The sequence below is a fragment of the Acomys russatus genome, chromosome 30 (assembly GCF_903995435.1).
Source record: "Acomys russatus chromosome 30, mAcoRus1.1, whole genome shotgun sequence".
Taxonomy (NCBI): Eukaryota; Metazoa; Chordata; class Mammalia; order Rodentia; family Muridae; genus Acomys; species Acomys russatus.
In genome coordinates, this window is record NC_067166.1 from 40,171,652 (window position 1) to 40,194,563 (window position 22,912).

General features: G+C 38.8%; 1 protein-coding gene across 1 annotated transcript in view; it reads right to left on the bottom strand.

Annotated features, from left to right (window-relative positions):
* The window catches only part of Pcsk1 (proprotein convertase subtilisin/kexin type 1), a 40,739-nt gene extending 30,849 nt beyond the window's left edge, over positions 1 to 9,890 (bottom strand). The window contains exons 1-4 of the mRNA XM_051172483.1: positions 9,290 to 9,890; positions 6,115 to 6,219; positions 2,502 to 2,612; positions 50 to 196 (exon numbers count right to left, since the gene is read on the bottom strand). Coding sequence (XP_051028440.1) covers positions 50 to 196; positions 2,502 to 2,612; positions 6,115 to 6,219; positions 9,290 to 9,469 — 543 coding nt within the window. The 5' untranslated portion in view covers positions 9,470 to 9,890. The remainder of the gene's footprint in view (positions 1 to 49; positions 197 to 2,501; positions 2,613 to 6,114; positions 6,220 to 9,289) is intronic.
* Positions 9,891 to 22,912: the final 13,022 nt, after the last annotated feature.

A 22,912-nucleotide genomic window follows, 5' to 3' on the forward strand; every position in this document is an offset into this window, starting at 1 on the left:
CTGCAGAGATGGTTCCCTAAGTGACAGACACAGGACAGCTGAGACTCACATAATTGGCATAAATGTCTGTGTGATTCCACTCCAAGCCATCATCTAGGACAGTAATAACAACTCCTTTGCCTGTAATGCCTCTTTGCCAAACAGGTATCACATGAAGATCCAGCTTGGGCAGAGCTGCAGTCATCCTGGTGTCTTGCTAGTAAAGAAAAACAAGAGGTGTTGGGAAAATTATTATTTTTCTTATTATTGGAACCTGAGACCATTTTTTCCTTATTTATTGGAAAACAAGAAGACAACTGGGTAAAATGAAAACACAAAGTTGAGAGTACAAGCCCAATAACCCATCTATGCTATTCTTCTAGTTCTCCTAATGAAAAAGCATGAGAGCTGAATTATTTTTGACCTCTTAACTACACATATTTTCTGTGTTTTTTTCATATTTATATTTACAAGGTCAAGCTTTGTTTGTACTGAAGCTTTAGTTGGTCATATCGGTTTTCATGTAGCCAAAGTTCTGAGCCTTCATTGCCACACTGAGTTCTTATCACTTGCGGTTGTTGTAGAAATAGTCCCCTAAAGGAGAAATAAACACCTGGAATGGCTAGGAGACTATAATCTCAGTAAAAACTGCAATTTAATAGCCTTTTTCTATGTTTATGTAATTTAGGGAATACTTTCCTTCCCTTTTGGGTAATTTTCCTGATACTTAGAGTGTGTAATACTATACAGAAGAGCTAGACAGACAACAGGGTAACACAGATATGAACACATTTCTAAGAACACGAGGCATGCCATAAATGAGTACCAGTTACCTGGTGATGGAGTCAGCAGTCAATGATTACATAATCACAATAAATAGTACATAAATGGTTGTCACCTTTTCAGCATTCTGGATAAAAGTATAGTAGTTGGGAAGAGTCACTAGGTGATTGCATGTTTGCATCAGAAGAGTAGAGAAAAGGGCCCACATGTGAGTTGAAGGAAATTTTAGTGTATAGTTGTTAAGAATGTGTTCTCTGGGACCATGAATTATGGCCCTGCCACTAGTGGTGATGAAATTTAAATAAATTATTCATCTTGACAGTATCTCTGTTTCAGAAATGGATAAAATTAGAAATTCTATCTTTACAAGATAGTTGTGAGAGAAAATCAGTTAGTGATATCAACACAGAGAATGGAACTTAGATTTTTTTCTTAAATAGTTAATATACAACAGGTGCTAATGGACATATGTCTTCTACTGTAATCAGCAAATATTGCTTAATTGAAAAGAATGACATGAAAAACTCATGGTCTTCCTTATTTAATATAGGAACAAAAACCCTTGTCTGTGGCTGTGAAAATTATCTTTTATGCTATTTCCAGCAACAAATCTTTCATTAGTAGCCTATGCCCTACTATAGAGCCTTCACATTACATCAGCGAACACATTGAAGGCAAACAGCAACATGACCACATACCAGTCAAGGCTCAGCAAACATCTTAAAGGAACAATGATTTGCAAGGCTAAGTTTTTGTTAAAAAAAAAAAAAACTTTTCTAGCATTTCTTCTTTTTGCCTCATTCAGATTCTTTTCCGAAGCATATTTAAGAACTGTCAGTTTGGATTGCACATTATGATGACTGATGTGTATGACTGACATAGAGGATTCTCCAGAGTAAATTCCAACATAGCGATCCTATCATGAGTGGTGTTTCTGGAAATTCTTTCCTTCTAATACATGATTCTTCTGCACTTATCCCAGATACACTTAAGACACAAAGGCAAAAAGCATTAACACATGGATTTATTTTAAACACCCATTCATCAAAATGAAAGGTCTGTGTCAGGGAACTTCCATCAGCCTTGCTTTTTAGACAGCATAGCCTTCTGCCAAAATCTGTAGTAGATACTGTGACAGCTATTGCTGGTTGTCCACTTGACTACATTTTCAATTAAATAAAACCAAAATGTCTGGGCATACCTGTGATAGATCTTTTTTTTTCTTAATTAAATCATTCGAAGTAGAAAGACCCATTTCTAATCCAGATCTTTGGTATGGGAAGATACATTTTTAATCCAAATCTTTGAGGTGGAAAGATACATGTTTAATCTAGTCCACATGAAAGAAGGAAGCTGGTTCTCTTGTTGCCTGCTTGCTCTCTTTAACAAGTCCATTTCTTCACTGGTGTTAATGATTCCAGCATATACAGAGTTCCAGCGGAGACATCCAGCCTCATGGAATGAATTATTACTGGGTTCTTGGAATTTCCATTAGTAGGCAGCCAGGCCTTGTTGGATGGCCCAAAGCCATTCTAATAAAACCTCTTTTACACACACACAGACACACACACACACACACACACACTCATATATGTTAGATAGATATAGATAGCTGTAATTGATATGTAGATAGATTTATTCTATATGTTCTATTCTCTAGAAATCCTAATACAGATACAAACACAGAAGCTGTAGCAGTATAAAGAGCCTCAATCCTACCCAGTCCTTTCAGTACTTACCAAGTACCACTGCTGATTCCACATTGGATCATTGAAGAGATTCAATGCTGAGTCTCTTTGGGCTGAACGTTTGGTTCTCTCTTTTTCGTACTGCTGTTCAGCCCATATCACCTACAAATATTTTTATAGTAAGAAAATTAAAATAATGCTTCTACCTGGATATAATCACCCTCTCTCTATCTCCAATACCCTTTCCACCAAAACTCACGTGTCTTAGTGATGGTTTTGCCTGACTACAGCTCAAACTCCCAGCCCAGGGAGATGAAAAGATTGCCCACTGAGGAGACAAGTGTTCCCTCCATTACAGTAAAGAGTACTCTTAGCAGGAGGAGAAGCAGTAAGTGGTGAGACCTTCAGATTATTTCCACTGTGTTTACAGTGGAAAGAGAATGCAGCCTGCTACCATCTGAAAAGAGGCCATAATACACATTTCCACATTAGAGTTCCAGGGCTCTGAGGCTGACAATTTGTCCATTTTCATAGAATGAGTCAACGAGCCAGGGGCCTCAAGGACTGCTATTACAGCACTCTTGCTGCTTTATTTCTCTGTTCATACCCAAAGGTAAAGACTACAAGTATTATGCCAGAATGGTGCTTTGTGTGCAAATTTGAAACTTTGGCTGCCCTGTGTTCTAACCTCCTGCCTAAGAGTATTTAATATGAGAAACAGATTTAAGACCTGAGGTGATAAATCAGCATTACTGACCAGGCACACATGTCATTAAATCAGCCTCATACATTATGCCAGCAGATCTGACAATACAAAAATTACCTGGCCCTCATCTCTGGTACAACACAATTATACTTGAGGCCTGGAGAAAATGGAGGCCTGTCTTGTAGTTAGTATCATTGGGAGATAATACTGTATTCTTACTTCGCTGGGACACATGACTATTTTCTGCTTCAAACACAGCTTTTCTGTTGTGTATGTGGTGACAGTCCACTGTGAGGTGGGGTTTAGCTTTTCCTTTTTGGCTCCTTGATGCATCTTCTCTTAACTGTCTCCTACAAATATCTTCTCTGGCTCAACTCAGTTTCTCTTTTCTCTCCTTTTAATCTTCCATTTTGCATCAGGGGCCTTCTCTTCTCTAACCCTACTCAATCTCCCTTAACCTCTGCTGGCTTTTTATGTCCTCTCCTGTTCCCATAAGTCCAAGAGGCACCTGACACTAAAGGTCATGGGGTCAAGCAGTTCAAAGGCTTGCCAAAGGGCTTCAACATTCCCAAAGGGCCAGTTGACTAACAACTGGGGATCCTTTAAAGGGTCAGACACAGAAAAAAAAATCACCATGCAGTGGGATATGTTTAACAGGAGAGTTTCCAGGAGTCAAATCCAAATATAAAAACTGAAACATAATTTCCATCTGAAGGCCAAAGAAACCCACCAGGAGTGTCTTGAGTTTTCAATTAGAAAGTATATTGGAAGCCTATCATAAATACTGGGAGGGACTGGAGAGCCCAGCAATAATTAGCCACTATAATTTATTTTAAAATGCCTATATTATCAAATAATCATTTTGGCTTAAAATGCCACACTCCTTGAAATACATTGCCTGTTGTCTAGCTTGGCCTTTGGAAGCTGGCTACTAGAAGACACATACAAATCTTTGTGGGAGGGGACCACTTAAAGCTGGAAATTTCATCAGTCTGTAAAGATAGTCTTTCTGATGCATCTCATGGAGTTTATTTTAAAGACTATTTTCTCCCATTATAAAAGAGCAGCAAAGTGAAAATCAAGAGCAATTTTTTAAAATAGCGTATCAGAAGTGGCTCTCTGCCATTTGATCAAATAAACATCCAATTGTAGCAAACCAAGCTATGATTAATGTCATTAACTAGAATTGCATATTAATCTCTAGAAGAGCAGACTAAATGGAATGGAGAAAATTGTCAGTGCCTTCTGATTATGCTCATAATAGGTATCGTGCGCTCTATTATAAATAATACTTTTGATCTGCAAAAATACTAAATACCATCTTATCCACTGCAAGCTTCTAGGACTCCAAGGTATTTCCTAAGGTAAAATTATGCTGAGGTTAATTTTTCTTAGTATTATATAAACACCTCTGTAATAAACTTTTATCAATGAGTAATTACTAGCCTTTTGTTATATCTTGGTATTTCTCCAAGTTTTACTGAGATAACTGGAGAAGAGAATTAAACCATCTGTTCATTTGCATGAGATACTTTGGGTAAGAATAGCTGACACACTCCACTCTGCCCAGCTTCTACCATGAAAATGAGAAGGGAATTCAGTTTGACTTCCTCACACATTAATGTGGGCCATGTATTTAGGCAAAGAAGAAATTTTTTTTTCTGCCTCATCTAAGGATTAAGCCTGCTTTTCAGGGCCCACTTGCCAGGAGACATTTACTTTGATGAGGGACATAAGACTCACTAGAAAAAAATTTTTAAAACTTTAAAAATAAGGCTGTTGGCTGACTACAGTGTCAATTACTTCATTGATCTGCCTCATCTAGCCAGAGGTTGACACAAGGAGCTAACAATGGTCCTTGGTCCTGATAAAGCAGCATCAATGTGGTAGGTTCTACTTTTTTGAACCTTGCAACCCAAGGCCAATATCTTCTCTTCATAACTTGTTTTTTTTATTAAAAAAATAAGTTAAGGAGCAAGCCAAGCCACAAAGTAATTAATAAGATTCTTATATTCCACTTACATTTAATTGTTGTGTTGCCATCGCCTTTCTGTCATTATTTTCTCCTCCCCCCCACCCCCGCCCCGCCCCAATTGAGATGATAATTTGTATTTCTCATTGTACTTCTCAGGGTGCCCTAAGCAACATTAGTCATGTACGCAGACATTAGGCCAACCGGGATGCACTTCTCCAGGACTGCCACGGTCAGAAGAGAAGACAACATTGTGCATATGGTATTTCGACACTCTTAATGTATTCATTAAGTCTTTCCTATTAGCATAACTGAAGACCTTGGAAATTGACCCCCAAATGGATATATTAAATATATATTTCAAATTGCCTTTACCTTATTCATCTATATTTACCCTAGACACTTCCTGTTGTTGCCCAATAATTATGACTTGGTATACAAACAAGGATGGAAAGAGCTAATACTGACACAGTTTAAGTCAAAACAACATAACATGTTTAAATAAACACTTCATAAGGAAATGAATTAGAAGTTTCTCATAAACACTAATTTTTTTTTTTATCAGTGAAAATGGTAAAAAGCTTTTATTGAAATCCAGGACCACACATACTTCTTCGGCATCACTGGGCTCGTGTTAAAATGATCATTACATTTTCTGAGTTCAAGGAATATTTTTGTATGTACCAATAACATATAAAAGGCTGTTGACTGACTACAGTGTCAATTATTTCATTGATGCTTCCCCTTGATTTTCAGCACTCAAAGCTTGACTTTAGATGTCAAGCTATAAATTATACTATTTATAGTTAATCATATGTATAAAATTAATGTTTATTAGCTTAATCCACTCTAAGCATACTACGAGCAGCTATAATTCCATAGAAAGAAATAATATGCAATATAGATAAGCAATCATGTTCGCAATGCAAAAGAGTCATAGAAAGCAGTTGGAGAGGCCATGAGTTTGCTGTCAGATGCACACTTACGCGGTCATCATCAGATAACCTCTTAGTAATATGCAGAGCACTTCTTCGGGACCTTCGAGGATGGTTTTTGTGTTTGAATAAGTAGTGATTTTCAAGTGATCCAATCTATAAAAAAAAAAATCAAAATAACAATATACTTTCTTCAGAATGTATATACAGACTTCTTCAGAAATCGACTAACACAGTTAGCTGTTTTTTTTTTTTTAACTAATAAAGGTACATTTCAATAAATCCAGTGAAGTTAACTTTTTTTTATTATTTAAGTAATTTATTCAGATTACATCTCAGTTGTTATACCCTCACTTGTGTCTTCCCATTTCCCCTTTCTTCCCTCTTTTTCTTCAGGAGGAAGGCAGAGAAGTTTCTAGGTGGCCTGTGGTATCACTCTTTGGCTTCACTCTTGAGAATGCAGATACACCTGTTTCATATTTTTTAGAGGAAGTATCTTGGTATCTTCTTGCACGAAGAAAATGTATATGTAGATATTTCTCAAAGCATACCAATTTAAATATATATATATATATTCTGTCAGAAAACAATTATTTGTGGAATGCAAGAAAATCCCTTTTGGGTTTCTTAGTGATTATTGCCAAATTCAGCTAAAGCAAGATATTATAGGCATAAAGCATTTGAATCAATTGTGATGTCACCAGCCATTATTAGTTATTCTGCTTTTCATTAGTTCAATGCTTTCAGGAGGTGTGCTATATTTAAAACAGGTGCCCCACCTCAGGATATGTGTACTTCTTTGGTGGTTACCATTGCCCTCTGGTTCATTTAGAATGACGTTTAATTTTTTGAGCTAAAGCCTTTTTACATAAAACACTACAAACTGTGAATTGACTAAAACCTTTAGATGTTTGGTTTTTTGAAATTAATAAATAAACATTTGTGTTGTTTTAAAAGAAGGATGTTCTTTAAGTTGTTAGTTCTCACCACCCCACCCAGAGAACTGATTTTAGTAGAAATGCTGAGGCTTAGCTCCAAAGCAGAGCCTTAGGCAGAGAATCTACTGCATGCTACAGACGGAACCAGGACGAGACGTCAAAATCCTGAAGAACAGGTCAGGGATGGTGAGCTCTGTTTCTACTGTTGCTAGCTTTGCTCCTTGTCTCTGTCCTCTTCCTAGCTTTGTCCTGAGTCCATAATGCTAGGATACGTGTCATACATTAGTATGGTTTCAGAAATGCCGGAGAAAAAAGTGGGGAGCGGGAGTAAGCAGAGCTAGTAAAGCATCATTAGTCTGTTACGGTTATTATTTCTGAAAAAAAATTTTATTGAAGTTTAACCGAAAATGACTAGAAAGAAGCTAGTTTATTTTGAAGAATAATTCTCATACAGAGTGGTCTAGGTATGTCTGAGGCCGGTGTATGTATGTGAGAGAGGTATTTATACGTTTTCTTTCTTTTCCAGTCACAGATACCAAGCTGCTGACTAAATACCACCTTCCCAAACTCCAGAACATACAAATTTCTACGGTACTTGTAGGACCCACCAGGATATTTCCATCTGCTACTTTTTTTTGAGTTACTTTTTTATTGAGTTGCACGCAATAACCAAACTTATTATTAAGCCTCGTTGTGTCTGTGTCACCTGAAAGCTATTCTCTGTGCCTGGAGTGCGCTCTCCAGTCTCACCATGCTCTTCTGTCAGCCTCTGACTCTTCTTCTCAACCCCTATGTAGTATATATTTTCAGTAGCTATCTTTTATGTCTCCCAAATTCCTTTCTACTCTTTCCCTCTTCGATTAAAAAAAAAATGCTGTATTGTCCCATCAAGTACAACTTCCCTTACACAAATTGCATTCAGGTGTCATTTATTTCTAGTCCGCAATCCTCTAGATCTGAACTCATTGAGAGCATGTCTTTTCCTCCTTTTAGTATTCAGCCCAGAAAGCACTGCCTGGAACTATTAAAAAAAAATAAGCTCTGGGAATTTTATTGAGTTTCATGCTGGGCCTCTCAAAGACCATTTGGCTCACAACGTTAGAGAACGAAGCCTCTGGCTAGAGGAGGCGTATTTCCTAGTGGATCTGATGTATGGAATCGACACACCGCCTACGCTGATTACTCATTCGTGACTTCAGAGTCTCAATCACCACCTCCAGAATAGAAAACGCGCCAAAATGTTTTACAACTCCTCACTCCCTTCTTCCTCCCCATCCCCGCCCCCCCCCTTAACTGTGGACAATTTGCCTTGCAAGGGCACAGGGTTTGACTCTATTTAAAGGAAAAATAAATGTTCAGATTAGAATGACTTCACACCCTCTGGATTTCCCTTTGGGATCGCTCTGCCAAGCAGGCTCCCACTTAATTCTTCTGCCTGCCCCTAGCGACCTGTCTGTTAATTCAGCCTACACTTGGACAGACATGAGTTAATCTCATAACCCGAACACACCCGGAAAATGTTTATGCCCTTGGCTAAGGAACAAGACAGAAAGAGATGTTTTCCCCACAGTCATTTCTACAGGTAAACCCTGCCCAGACATTGGCCATGCAAAGTTAGGAAGCTCGGACTTTACAACTTGGTGAGGAAAACCTTGAGCTCCTCCATAGGTAATGTTCTGAAGTCTTTCCCTCACCTAGTTCCCTTCCAGCTTCCCTCACCACTGTAAATCACCACCACCACCACCCATGCTTGGAGTCACTAGCCCCAGCAGCTGCGAGCTCTGGGCGCGCCCCTACACTCCAATCTTCCCTGGCCCCTGAACTGGGAGCTGGTGCTGCCATATTGAAAAGAAGGAAAGCGCTGGCTCAAGACGCAAGCCGGCTGCGTCCCACTGGGACCAGGAGCACTTGCCTCTCCCAAGGTAGGCGACAGCCTGTGTGTACTTCAAGTTCCTCTAACAAACGTGGAGGGTTTTTGTTTTATTTTCCAAAACCTCGAGGGAGCGGATTTCAAGTCTTGATCCGACAACAGCGAGAACAGGGTCGGCTGAACTGCGGCAGGCAGCTTCCTCCAGCTTGCTAGCGCCCAGCCCAAACAATAAATAATGCAAGCATTTTATCCTCTGAAAGCGCGCGCGCGCTAGCGATGGGGTGAGGGGAATGCTTCCAGCTGCTTGCGACACTGAGCGCCCGAGAGTGCAATCTGCTGCTCTCACTCGGGAAATTACACTCCAGCCCCACCAGCGTCCTCAAGCCCTAGAAAGTTTCTCGAAAGTGGAAACTCTTACCTGACCCAGGAGGTCATAGCCCAGCTCTTCAGCAATGGCAGAGGCCGCCTCCGGTCCTCCGGGGATCTCTGCCGCCCATTCATTGACAAACTGCTTCTTGCCTTTTACGCCGTACAGTGCACACCAAGCGCAAAAGAGGGCGAAAGCAGTACACTGCAGAGTCCAGCCTCTTTGCTCCATGGTTCACACCCTTGCTCTCACACAAGTAGGAATGGCTGAGAGAAAAGAAGCCAGAGAAACACTGGCTAGACTGGTCCTTTCCACTCCGCTGCTCTGAAGCACTCCTGGCTCTGTGTTGCTCTACTAGGGCTGGGAGACGCGCTAGGAGAGGCTGGGCGGCGGCGAGCGCTCACTGAGGCGCTTCAGTCTCTCGGCTGAGTAGAGCTCCAGCCTTCCCAGCCAGAATAGAAATGAGTGTTTACACGTCAAATCGACGAAAGCCATCTCTTGACGTCAGATCTACCTGGACTGAGAACTGGATGGCATTCCCGGCGGGGTGGAGAAGCGACTAAAATAGGCAGGGAAGGATTAAGAAAAGGAAAGGACTGTAAGGTGGAATCAGTCAGCTCTGCTGTCTGCCCATAAATACTGTAGCTATGAAGAACATCTCCATTCTTCAACGAAAAGCGCCTTACTCGAATATAACTACCAACATCCCAAGGCAGGAAGTGCATCCCCCCGCCCCCACCCCCACCCCACCCCTCGTGCCTTCCATCTATTTTCTCTGTGTTACTTAATTGTCTCCTATGAATGTGCCTGGGGGTGGGGAGTGAGCACAGGATTCTTGTAATGGCTCTTGAGTATCAGCAGGACTTGTGCTTAGATCTTGCTGGGAGCAGAGGAGGGAAGCTACCTGCTGCATTGGTTCAGATAAACGAGCGAGCGCTTCCTCAAAACGATGCTAAAACAACGTTTCCCCAGTATGTTTTCAATAACTCACAGTTCCTGCTCTCGTTTCTGAGCCAAGCTAAAGCAATATTTAAAATTCTACCCCAGAGCATTTGCAGCCCAACGCCACCATCACTGCAGTGTTTACATTAAAAAGGAAAAAGAAGGAAGGATTGATTAATTGCTTGATTAGCAGCATGAGTTTTAAAATAGAAAAAAATGTTTCAAGTTTTCAATAAAGAAGTTCATATCCCCAAAAGGCTTTTGAATTGACTCAGAGAAGAGAGGAGCAAGTTTCATTAACCCGGAACTTTCTATTTTTCCCTCACTGGAGATTTCAGTGTTGGTGCTGACCTGAAGCTGTGCCACTACTTTCACATTAAATACACCATGTATCCTTGTGGAAGACAATTTTCTCTTAGAGAATAAGAGAACGTCTCCACGCCCATCTGCGAGACAGCGTTCAGGTTGCCTTGATGGAATCTATTTGGATTCAAAGGGGTTGAACAGGCAAGAGCAAGCTCAGCCTTTAATATTCAGCACTGAAGTCTGGACAGCGACAGTCGCTCTGCCTCTGAGGAAACGCTATGCCTTCTGAGCAGACTGGCTCTGTGCTCTGCTGTCCAGGCCCGCTCTCAGCTGCTTCCTGTTTGACTTGGGTCTTTCCAACCTTTGAATATCAAAATAGGAAGCTGGCCTAAGTGGCAGTGTGATGAGGTTCAAGACAGTTACCATGCACATCTTGTTCACCAGAATGCTTTGGACTTTGCCAAAGATAAAATCGCAAGGAAGAGAATACGAGAGGTGTATTTCTTGTAAAATAAATTGTTCAACCTCCTAAGGGGTGTGGGAGTGGAATGGCATAAAGAAAGAAAGACAGGCTACTGGGAAAAGGCATTAGAACACGCAGAGAAAAGACAAAAGGGATGTTCTGCACTATAAACAGATGAGGCAAGACGTGATGGAGGATGAGGTTCAATAATGCTAAGGTGTATGTGGGGTGTGGGTGTGTGGATGTGTGTGCGCACACGCATGTGTGTGTTTGTGTATATGTGTGAATGCTCAGAGGCCAGAACACATGTCAGGTATTCTGGTCTGCTATTTTTGCCTTATTCCCCTAGAGACAAGGTCTTTCACTGAATCTGGAGCTAGGCTGGCAGTCAGCAAGCCCCAGTGATCCACTGTCTCTGCCTTCATTGTGCTGCTGAGGTTAAACTTGGCTTGAAAAGAAAAAGGTTACTGGGATCTAAACTCCGGTTCTTATGTGGGCTGCAGCCATCTCGCTAGCCCTTAAGTTGCTTTTAGTAACGTTTTGATTTTACTAGTTTTTATAGGGAAGGGAATAATTCAGAGACTGAACAAAGCGGTGTTTCTATTATGGCATGCCTATTGTGGCTGCTCCCAATGACCACTGATTCAGTTAATGGCTTATTTGATGTTCGGGGAAGTGATGAGAGTAAGGGTACTGTGAAAGAAGGGACAGGCTCCTACAGATCATCAGAGCTACCTGGCCTTAGGAAGAAAATTTGTAAAAGCTTATGATACTATAAAATTAAATGTGTACCCTGACATGTTTAATAAAAAGAAAATAAAATTTAATAATAATTTAACAAAAATAGAATGAAGCTTTACTGAAAATTGAAAATGCAAAAAGAATATTTTCAGCCTCCATATAATATTATTCCATGGTTTACAGAAAGAATTAAGAATGCTCAGGAAGGAGGATTGATTTAATTCATCCTGGGTAACAAAATACAATGTAGTTTACAAATAAAAAGAGATGGCAATGAGATAACTTAATTTAATATTTCCTAGTCATTGTGTAGACTTAAAAGTTTGCTATGGACTCAGCTATAGGCTGAGTCCATAATTAAAGAAGAAGGTGTTTTGGAACAGAATATATATTGGAAGCAACATTTCCTTTTTTTTTTTTTTTTTTTCTGAGACAGGGTTTTTCTGTGTAGCGTTGGCTGTCCTGGACTTGCTTTGTAGACTAGGCTGGCCTTGAACTCACAGCAATCCGCCTGCCTCTGCCTCCCAAGTGCTGGGATTAAAGACATGCACTACCACTGCCCGACTTGGAAGCAACATTTCATTAGTGGGGTTTTCAACCCAGAAAATAATATTTATGTGGCACATTGGGACATACTGTTGGAAATTTGGGTACTTGGTGTATAGAATGTATGGGAGACAATTGTTTACATGATACAGTTATAAGAATATAAAATGAACTATTTTAACAATATTAAAATTGAGTATAGATAAATTTAAATCAATAAATATGATTATAGTCCCATCAAAACAACTTATCTTGAGTTTTCTGTTTGAAGTTAATATGACATTTCTCATCAAAATGCTTTAGTAATATCTTTTTAAAAATAATATCTCTATCTTATTAGTTTATATAGAAAAGTAAACAACTCAAGCACTACACAAAACCATGTTCCCACTATGACTAACATGCTTTAATAAAAAATAATGTTTTTAAACCTTCGATGACGCCAACAATGAAATTAGAGAATGAAATTACTACAGTACTCTAAAAGCCAGCAAAAAAATTGTAGCCTTTAGATATTTGATTTAAAATAACATAATGTTTCCTTGTTAAATTAACTATCATAATTTCATGTGAGAAACTTTATAGATTTAGAATCCACCTGATTTTATAGAGTATGTTAAAATAATATTGAAAGTATAAGTTGGAAAACAGGCATCTTAGAGAGATTTCCATGCACCACCTTTATCACAAACAGATGTAAGTATTTAGCATATGAGAAGACTGATATTGGAGACACCAAGGGACGCTGTATCTACTGGGATTATCTGTCAAGTATCTTGAGAGACCCTGATGATTCAGCCAGTTAGAAAACACAAGTCTGTATAAATGGTATAATAAAAAAAGCAGAGCTTGTGCACAAAAGGTTGTGGGGAGATGAATAATTCTGAAGAACTGTTGTTGAATAAATTAGACCAATACTTAAACTCTTGAATTTAATATAGAATTATTAAAATGGAGCTAGCAAGTACTATTAAGTTCAATTGTTGACAATAATTGGCCTTTTCTAATGAAAATGGATCATTCTATCCACTTTATATGAAACATGTAGTGAGAACTTTTCTTTCTTTAGAACATATTCTTCAAAGACAAGCATTTGCCGAGTGGACTTGTAATGTAACCCATTGCTTCCAGGAAATGTTCCTGACACCTGCGTTGTCAAGCACCAGTGTGTGCACGTAAAACTCTTGCCTGTCTGTTTCCTCTGCTCCTCTCAGAGAATTATTGACTATTATCTCTGAGCGTCAGTTAACAGGCTCTGTGCTTCTCAAAGTAGTGTGGTCTATACATCAACATTATAAGTATCACTTTGGAGCTAATTAGACATTCAGGCTTTTACTCCAACTTCAGAAAGTATTGTATTTTTATCCAGCTCTTGATAACTCAAAGGTAATTGACGTTTGAAAAGTGCTGGCAATAGTTAACAAACCTTTGTGCAGATGATCTTCCTGTTGGTAGATAATCAGTGGTCTCCCAAGGCAGCTGCCTTTAGTTTGAATTGGTGCAAACGGTTACAAAGTCCTTCATTGTGGAGACAGGAGTTTTAGTTTTGCCTTGTATGGCCAGATTAACAAGTTCACTCAGACGTCTTCCTGACAGATCCCAGCTCTTCATTGTTTAAAGAGATATTATTATGTCTTGGCAAGTTCTTTTCTACTCTATATTGAATAGTCCTTATCTTTTTATTCTTCTTACATCCCTGTTAATCAGGACTGGGCACCTTCTGACAAAATTTTTAAAGGATACAGCATCAGAATGAACTATAGCATGCATAGGTGGCCAAATTTTGTGCTGGTCAGAGCAGGAATTTTGCCCTTACTCTATTTTTGTCACAAGAATTTAAATAGAATTAGTTTTATTTTTTTCTTACTCAACTAATTGTTGACTAGACTCTATGTTCCTTGTGCTGATTTCAAATTACAATCTGTGTATATGGGAGAAGGGATAAGAATGAAATTAAAAAATTTTCCCTCCCTTGCTGAGTTTCAACCTTACAATATACTTGAAAACTTTGCCTTATTACCAAATGATTTGCTCTTAGCTTTGTGTTATACTTAAATGCCAATTACCCGTTGGCATATTCACTCCAGTCTAGATTTCTTCTCTGTGGCTGTGATAAAACATTTACCAAAAGCAGCTTGAAGGAGGAAAGCCTTTACTTGGCCTCCGAGTTATAGTCCAGTATCAATAGACATCAAGGCAGGATCTGAAGCAGAGACCACACACACGACACCAGTGAGTCCTCTTGCTCTCACTTTGGCTCCCACTTTCCATATCTCAATTTCTTTCTCCCGAACCCCCATCTCCCAAATCCTATACTTTTACAGCTCAGTTTTCAAGCTCTTCTAGAGAGTGAAATATATACGTGTCCAGTATTTGGAGGGCCACAGTGTTTGGGTTCATGATATAGAATAAAAGGAGGAAATCCTCCTTCCACTTTCAGTACTACAGACTGAGACAAAATGCCAAGTCTGTTCTTGAGTGGGGCATTTTAGAATTGTTACTTGTCAGGTATGGATCATGTGGTCAGCACTGATTTTTGAATGGGAGGAAAGTATTCCTTACTGACTTGTAGAAACCTCATTAAGTAAGATATCGTCAGTCCCTCAAAGGAATTGGGTGGGTTGCTGTAATAAAAGAAGAAAAAAATATTTAGAAAAGTAGACATCAACCGCTATGCTTCTTAGTGAGAAGGAATAAGGCAAAAATAGATATCCAACAATCCACAGTTTCACATTTTTAATATTTTCCCTCCTGCAGTTTATGTATTTAGACATTATTTGATATTTAAAAGACATTATTAATGGTGATGTAGTTAACTTGCAAAATATAATATGTGTATTCTTTTTAGCAGATTTAAATCACTTAAAGTACACTTGGGCTATGGTTGCAAAATACGTGTGTGTGTGTGTGTGTGTGTGTGTGTGTGTGTGTGTGTATAAAATATTTTCTTAATCTTTACAAATGATTTCTCTTATTTTTTGAGATTATAATATAATTCCTTCTTTTTTTCATCCCTTTAAAACCTTCCATAAATACCTTCTTAGTTTATTCAAAATCATGGCCTCTTTTATCATTGATTATTGTTGCATGCATATATGTGTTACACACATACAGATTATATTCTTAAATATAACCAACTGCTCAGTTTATATGCAGTTAGTTGTATGTATATATTTTTAGAGCTGACAATTTGGTATTGAAAAACAAATTAGAGTGCTCTTCCCTGGGGAATATTATTTCTTCCACTCTCGGCACTCCTTAGTTGAGTGTAGGGTTGAGATGCCTAATTCGCAATGATTTTAGGCTTTCAAAAGGCTTCCAATTTTGTTCCCTTTCACCTAGCTTTCCCAGGGACGTGCTCTGTGGGACTAACATAAAAGTTAGCTAAAACAGGACATCTGTTGGCATCTTAGCACACCATTATTACCCTTCCCATATTATAGAGAAGTAAACTCAGTCACAGGCAAGCAGTGCGATCTAAGTTTTCATAGTTAATATGACAGAATTAAAGCTTAAGCTCAGGTCTGCTGTGCTTTTCTACTTTTCATCAACTGGAATTGGTTGATGTTTAATATTGTGAAAATCTGGATGAGGAGTTTTCTCTTCCCTTAACAGCACCATTACTTATGACAGCTCCTGAGGTTGCAGTGTCCTCCTCAGGAAGTCAGGAGAAATAATACTCTCTACTCCTTATGACAACTGAACGTGACTAAATCATGTACATTGCTTAGAACAAGACTTGGCGCATTGCGAGTGTCTAGTAGGGGCTGGCTGCCATATTATCTTGGGTTACCATTGAATAGTAATTTCAGAATAATTTTAGAAGCACGGCCCTTCTGGGAATGCAGATACCTCTTGCTCATTGTTGCATGGTAAAACTATCTGTTTGGCGTTTGTGTGCAAAACACTGTAGGACAATGCTTTCCAAATGGCTTGTGATGTGCACAGTAGCGTTCTATGCTTGGAGCACTTGTTTTCCTCTCCTCAGTCCTGACTCTGACATGGTGTAGGGACCAGAAATCTAAAAAAGGTTAACTAATATTCTCTAAGATCATAAGAAACTCTGTAAGCAGTGTTTGCCCCCAATGCACAGAAGGGGATAGTGCCCCTTCTCCTCTTCAGCCTCCTCCTCCTTTTTCTCCTCGACTATTTTCATCTTTACTGTCTTCTTTCTTCTCTCCACTTTCTTTTCATATAGCACTTTTCCTTGTTTTTTAAAAAACATTTTCTTCCATTTCAAATGGACAGCTGGCAGCCTAGAGTTAATTTCTACCATCAATTATTATCTGTTTAGAGAAAATGCCACTAAACATAGAGGAAAACGAGAGTGATTCCTCAAAGAAAAAAATTATACACATATAACTCTGCCAGAGCCAATTAAGAAGATGATCACAAGCCTGGCGTGGTGGCACACAACTTTAATTCCAGCACGCGGGAGGCAGAGGCAGGGGGATCACTGTGAGTTAGAGGCCAGCCTGGTCTACAAAGCGAAGCTAGGACAGCCAAGGATACACAAAAAAACCTGTCTCGAAAAAAAAAAAAAAAAAGAAGAAGAAGAAGAAGATGATGATCATAAAATAAAAGTAAGCATTTGCTTGTGTGTCCCTTTCACAAGCTCATGATGATTTATGGAACTTGTCACTGTTGGACCAATGTTTAGCATCTGGATGGTAAGATAAAGTTTTCTCTATGAAGAATTACACAGCTAGACATAGAGTGAACCTCAACAGAAGCCTTATGCTGGCTCTTTGCTTCAGACTAGTCAGGCACTCTGAAAATGACTTCACAGTTACCCCTCCAAACTCCTCCATTCTTAGTGTATCTGCATTCTGGAGAACTAGATAGGAAAACCAAGTTCCAAGTACGCAATACCTTACACTAACTAAATGTATGTAGTGAGCTTCGAGGAAAGTAGCAACCTTGCAAATTATTTATTTAATTTTCTGTCTGTTTACTACAGTTGTTTGGTAACATTGAAATACTGATGTTCTGGCCCTAAATTATAATACTATGATTTAATTTGTGTCACTTGGAACATGTTAGGCGATCCTTGTATTGGGTGTTTGGGAATGTGTGTTGATAAACATGAATCAAAGTAACAAGTGAGCTCTCTTTATGGCCTTACATAACAAGTGGAAATAGGTTATGTCCAGAAATAAATGAAGCAAATAATTTAAAAAACACCTCTGTCTCAACTTCTTGCATATTTTAGGAAAGAAAAATATTAGCCTAGGATTTCTTGTTAATTATCAGGAGTCTCTATTGAATTTTGATAGGGTACATGGTCTTGTCTAAATTCTCCCAGAATGTTGTAACATATACTACTTCAATGAATCAATGAAAATATGTGAAATGAAGGTGAAGGAAAAGTAAATCTGACGTTGAACTGTTTCCCTTGGTTTAGCCAGAGCCATTATAGAAAAGCCACAGGAGGGCAAGTTCACCCCGTCTTATCCTGGAGAGACTTACACCAGAAGGGTGTCCTATGTCCTTATGTTTTTGACTTATGTCATGTCAGTTCTTGTTGAAAATGGGTGCGTTCAGACCATGACAGGCAATAATTTGTGCAGCTTAGTTTTCATTGGTTTGCTGTTAGATATTTAGAATGGTCACTAAAGACATCCTACTCTGTTTGTTCATTCGTTCGTTTGTTTGTTTTTCAAGACAGAGTTTCTCTATGTAGCCTTGGCTGCCCTAGACTTGCTTTGCTTTACAGACCAGGCTGGCCTTGAACTCACAGAGATCTACCTGCCTCTGCCTCCATCAGTGCTGAGATTACAGGCATGTGACACTGTGCCTGGCTTCTAGTCTTTTCTTTCTGCCTGGAGGTTCTGATTATAGAAATGAACTTTCACTCTTTCCATACTGGAAGACATTAAATAATTAGATGCTCCTCTGGCTTTACTCCAAATTACAAAATAAGCTGACTCTAAACTTTTAAAATATTATTTTCATTCAAATATCATCTTTCATCTATAATAGTCAAGACCATTCTTTCTCTAAGTTATACTCATTTGTTTTGATACAAATTTATATACAGGCATATACATGTATGCCTTTTCTGTACTAGAGATTGAATTCAGTTTCATGTATGCTACATGAGGGCTCTGATACTGAGCTATATAGCCCTGGACTTGTATATAGTTTCTGAAAGATTTTTTTCCCACTTACATCCCAGCTCTTCAAATAAGTTCTTATTTTCACACCAATTTGCTACCTTTAAAGAGATGTTCATTCTCTGACCATTCCTTTCGCATCATGTTCTTTTCTCATGGTTGAAATATTAATGCCAGGGCTTTTGTTTTTATGTGTATTTGTGTGCGTGGGGGGGTGTATGTGTATGTTTAATTTTCTTCCCCTTAAGCAGTCAGCAAGTTGTATTTGTCTGTTCTAAATCAGCTCTATCTCTTTTTTAATTTTATTTAAATACTTTATTCAGATTACATCTCAATTGTAATACCCTCACTTATACCTTCCCTTTCCACCCTCCTTCTCTCTTTCACCCTATTCCCCTCCCCTAGGTCAGTGACAGAAGGAGACCTCCTCCCCCACCATATGATGACAGCCTATCAGGTCTCATCCTGGTAACCTGCTTACCCATTCTCTGAGTGCTATCAGGTCTCCCTACCAAGGGGAAGTGGTTGAATATGGGCACCAGAGTTCTTGTCAGAGTCAGTCCCCACTCTCCCCACTGTGAAGAATGTGGTGTACATTGGCTAGATCTGAATGAGGGGTTCTAGGTTTACTGCATGCATTGTCCTTGGTTGGTACAGTAGTTTGAGAAGACCACGCAGGGTCCAGATCCACCAGCTCTGATGGTCTTCTTGTAGGTTTCTAGGACCCTCTAGATCCTTCTATTTCCCCCATTCTCTCATACCTCTCTCACATGGAAACCCAATAGGAAGTCCCAGCATCTATCCCAATCTCCTACTAAGTGAAGACTTTCAGGGGACATCCCTGTTGTCCAATTATAAGTGAGTATATACTATGTGAGTCTTTCTGGGTCTGGGTTAACTCACTCAGGATGATCTTTTCTAGCTCCACTCATTTTTTCTGAGTTTTCCAAGAAAGCACCAAACTGATTTCCAAAGTGGTTGTACAAATTTGCACTCCTACCAGCAATGAAGCAGTGTTCCTCTTTTTCCACCTCCTCACCAGCATATGCTGTTACTTGAGTTTTTTACCTTAGCCATTCTGATGGGTGTAAGATGGAATCTCAGAGTCATTTTGATTTGCATTTCTCTGATGACTAAGGATGTTGACCATTTCTTTAAGTGTTTTTCAGCCATTCGATAATCATGTCTGTTCAGAATTCGGTTTAGTTCTAAGCCCCATTTCTTAATTGGATTATTTGGTTTGGTGGTGTTTAATTTCTTGAGCTCTTTATATATTTTGGATATTAGTCCTTTGTCAGATGTAGGGTTGGTGAAGATCTTTTCCTAGTCTGTAGGCTGTCACTTTGTTCTGTAGACAGTGTCTTCTGCCTTATAGAAGCTTCTTAACCTCATAAGGTCCCATTTATTAATTGTTTACCTCAGAGCCTGGGCTGTTGGTGTTCTGTTCAGGAAGTTGTCTCCTGTAACAATGAGTTCAAGGCTCTTCCCCACTTTTTCTTCTAACACATTTAGTGTCTCTGGTTTTATGTTGAGGTCTTTAATTCGCTTGGACTTGAGTTTTGTGCATGATGATAAATATGGATCTATCTGCATTTTTCTACATGTAGACATCCAGTTAGGCCAGCACCATTTGTTGAAGATGCTAGCCTTTTTCCATTGAAATGATTTGGCTTCTTTGTCAAAAATCAAGTGTCCATGGGTGTGTGGATTTATTTCTGGGTCTTTGATGTAATTCCATTGATCAACCAGCCTATTGCTATGCCACTACCATGCTGTTTTAATTACTGTTGCTCTATAGTACAGCTTGAGATCAGGTATGGAGATTCCTCAAGATGATATTTTATTGTACAGCATTGTTTTGGCTATTCTGAGTTGCTTGTTTTTCCATATGAAGTTAAGAATTAATCTTTCAGTGTCTTTAAATTTTTGTGTAGGTATTTTGATAGGGATTGCATTGAGTCTGTACATTGCTTTTGATAAGATGGCCATTTTTACTATGTTAAGTCTCCTGATCCATGAACAAGGGAGAGCTTTCCATCTTCTGATGTCGTCTTCAAACTCATTCGTCAGAGATTTGAACTTTCTTTCAAACAACTCCTTTACTTGCTTGGTTAGAGTTACTGCTAGATACTTTACACTACTTATGGCTATTGTGAAGAGTGTAGTTTTCCTAATTTCTTCCTCTGCATAATAATCATTTATATACAGGAAGGTATTGACTTTTTTGAATTAATTTTGTATCCAGCCACATTGCTGAAGGTGTTTATCAGCTGTAGGAGTTCTCTGGTGGAATTTTGGGGGTCACTTATGTACACTATCATAGCATCAGCAAATACAGATAATTTGACTTCCTCCTTTCCCATTTGGATCCCTCTGATGTCCTTTTGTTGTCTTACTGCTCTAACTAAAACTTCAAGAACTATATTGAAGAAAGCTCAGCTCTGTCTCTTATGTTAAAGTTATTTCTCAGATTTTAGGCAAGCCTTGGTTAATAGACCACTTAAGAGTAAGGAAAGAAAGGCAGTGGTTATTTAGATTGGACAGAGTTTAGGTGGCATTGGCTTGTCAGGAGGATGTGCTGAGAGATAACTGGCTGCCCAGTCTTCCACCTAGAAGGAGGCTGGGTACTAGGAGTAGGACTAAAGCCCTAAGGATCTCCACATCCCATGAGCCTTATTCATTTCTATACTGGAATGGGAACCTAAGGTTTAGAAAGAGCCTTGTAGTCCTGGGGAATCCTTGTTTTACTCTCTGGAGAAGACAGACTCTCTCACAAGGATGCTAGAGTATCTTTCTTGGCAGTAGAAGGTGATGAGGTGAGTGGAGAAGAATGTTTCTGAACATGATTTTTAAGCCATTCTTTTATTTAGCATTGCTTCTCCTTCCAACTCCTAGAATTGTTGGTGTCTAATAACTGTTAAGTTTGGGGAATTCTGAGTTATAGACATGGCTTTCTCTGGCTTTTCCTGTTTCAGGTTTAACACTCAAATTACTTGGGTCTGACAGTCTAATATTTTGATTTTCTTCAGTAATAATTTTATTGCTACTGTTTCCTCTATTTTTTATCACTATTCTATTAATTTACATCTCCAAAAATTCCTTCCTGGTAGCCTTTGAGGGAGTAAGTGCTTAACCAATGAACTTAAATTGAATGTATGGAAGCCACATAGTCTCAGAAGTCCCAATATTCGATTAGTTAATTAAGTTACAGTGCACTCATAGGATGAAACCTACGCAACCATGGGGGACATATACCAATGAATAATATATATTGACATAGTATATGAAAATGATTCTTGGTAATTCTAACAGAAGTAAACTAAGTGATATTTTAGTCCCTACTCCTCATAAAAGTCTTACACTGACTTAATTTCAGAAAGAAAAAAAAAAACATTCAAGAGAGCTACAGTTATAATCCATTTTTTATGCAGGAAATTTGGAATTTAGTGTGGTTTAAGTAATTTCCCAAGGTTAAAATATCTTTAGCCCAGATTTGAGAACACTATTGTCTTGGATTTGTATCCATTGCTGTGACAAGCAGCTTGCAGATCCAAGTTATAGGCATCTTTGTAGGGAAGCCATGGGTTTGAGGTCACAGTGTATCTGCAATTAAGGAGCAGAGAGAAGTAAGTTAATATGTGTAGTGACTAGTGCTACAAACAGTGGGTAGATCTCCCCGCTTTGGTTAATGCACCTAGACATGGCCAAAAGCCAATCCAGTATAGGATATTCCTCATTGCAGTCTCTTTCCAGGTGATTTTGCATTCCTTCAAGTTGGCATTTGTAATTAACCACCTCAATTACTGATGCATTCTGAACTCATAAGTACCAGTGAGTTCTGTTTATTAGCAGGATCATGTTAAGTGACAGCACAGTGACAAGTTGTGTACAACCAAGAGTGGTGGCTACAGCTCCTCTTCCCTCTGGAAACTATGTGATGTCTAGCAGTTGAAGCAGATGAAAAACCTGACAGGGCTAAGAGGTCCTGCGCTTGGTTTCCTTCCTGCTTCCCTGAAACAGCTCACTCTACTACATAAAGTAATGGATCTGCAACTCAGCAGTTCTGGCATCTGGGCTTTTGTCTAAGTTCTGGACCAATATTTATTGGTGATTTATTTTATTCTGCTCCTGAACTGTGCGTATTTTCCATTTATGTACACTTAGAGACCTCCTGCTGAGATCTATGTTCACAGTTAATGAGCAAAATTTTCAATATATGATTACATTTCTGCATAAAAAAGTATTTGTGTAACCCACATGAAATTCCTTGAAATCTCAAGGAAATCCTTGCATACCTACACAAATCCCTACATACCTCTGGAATGTGTGGTGAGCACTAGACACTGATAGCAGTACAGTGGTTCAGGTGGTCTCTCATCCTTGGACTGAATCTCCATAAAAATAAAAATAAGCAGCTTATACAAAAGTCAACACATGAAGAAAATTCTTCTTTTATTTATTTATTTTAATATTTTAATATATTTTATTAATTTATTCATATTACATCTAAATTGTTATACCATCCCTTGTATCCTTCCATTCCTCCCTCTCATTTCCCCT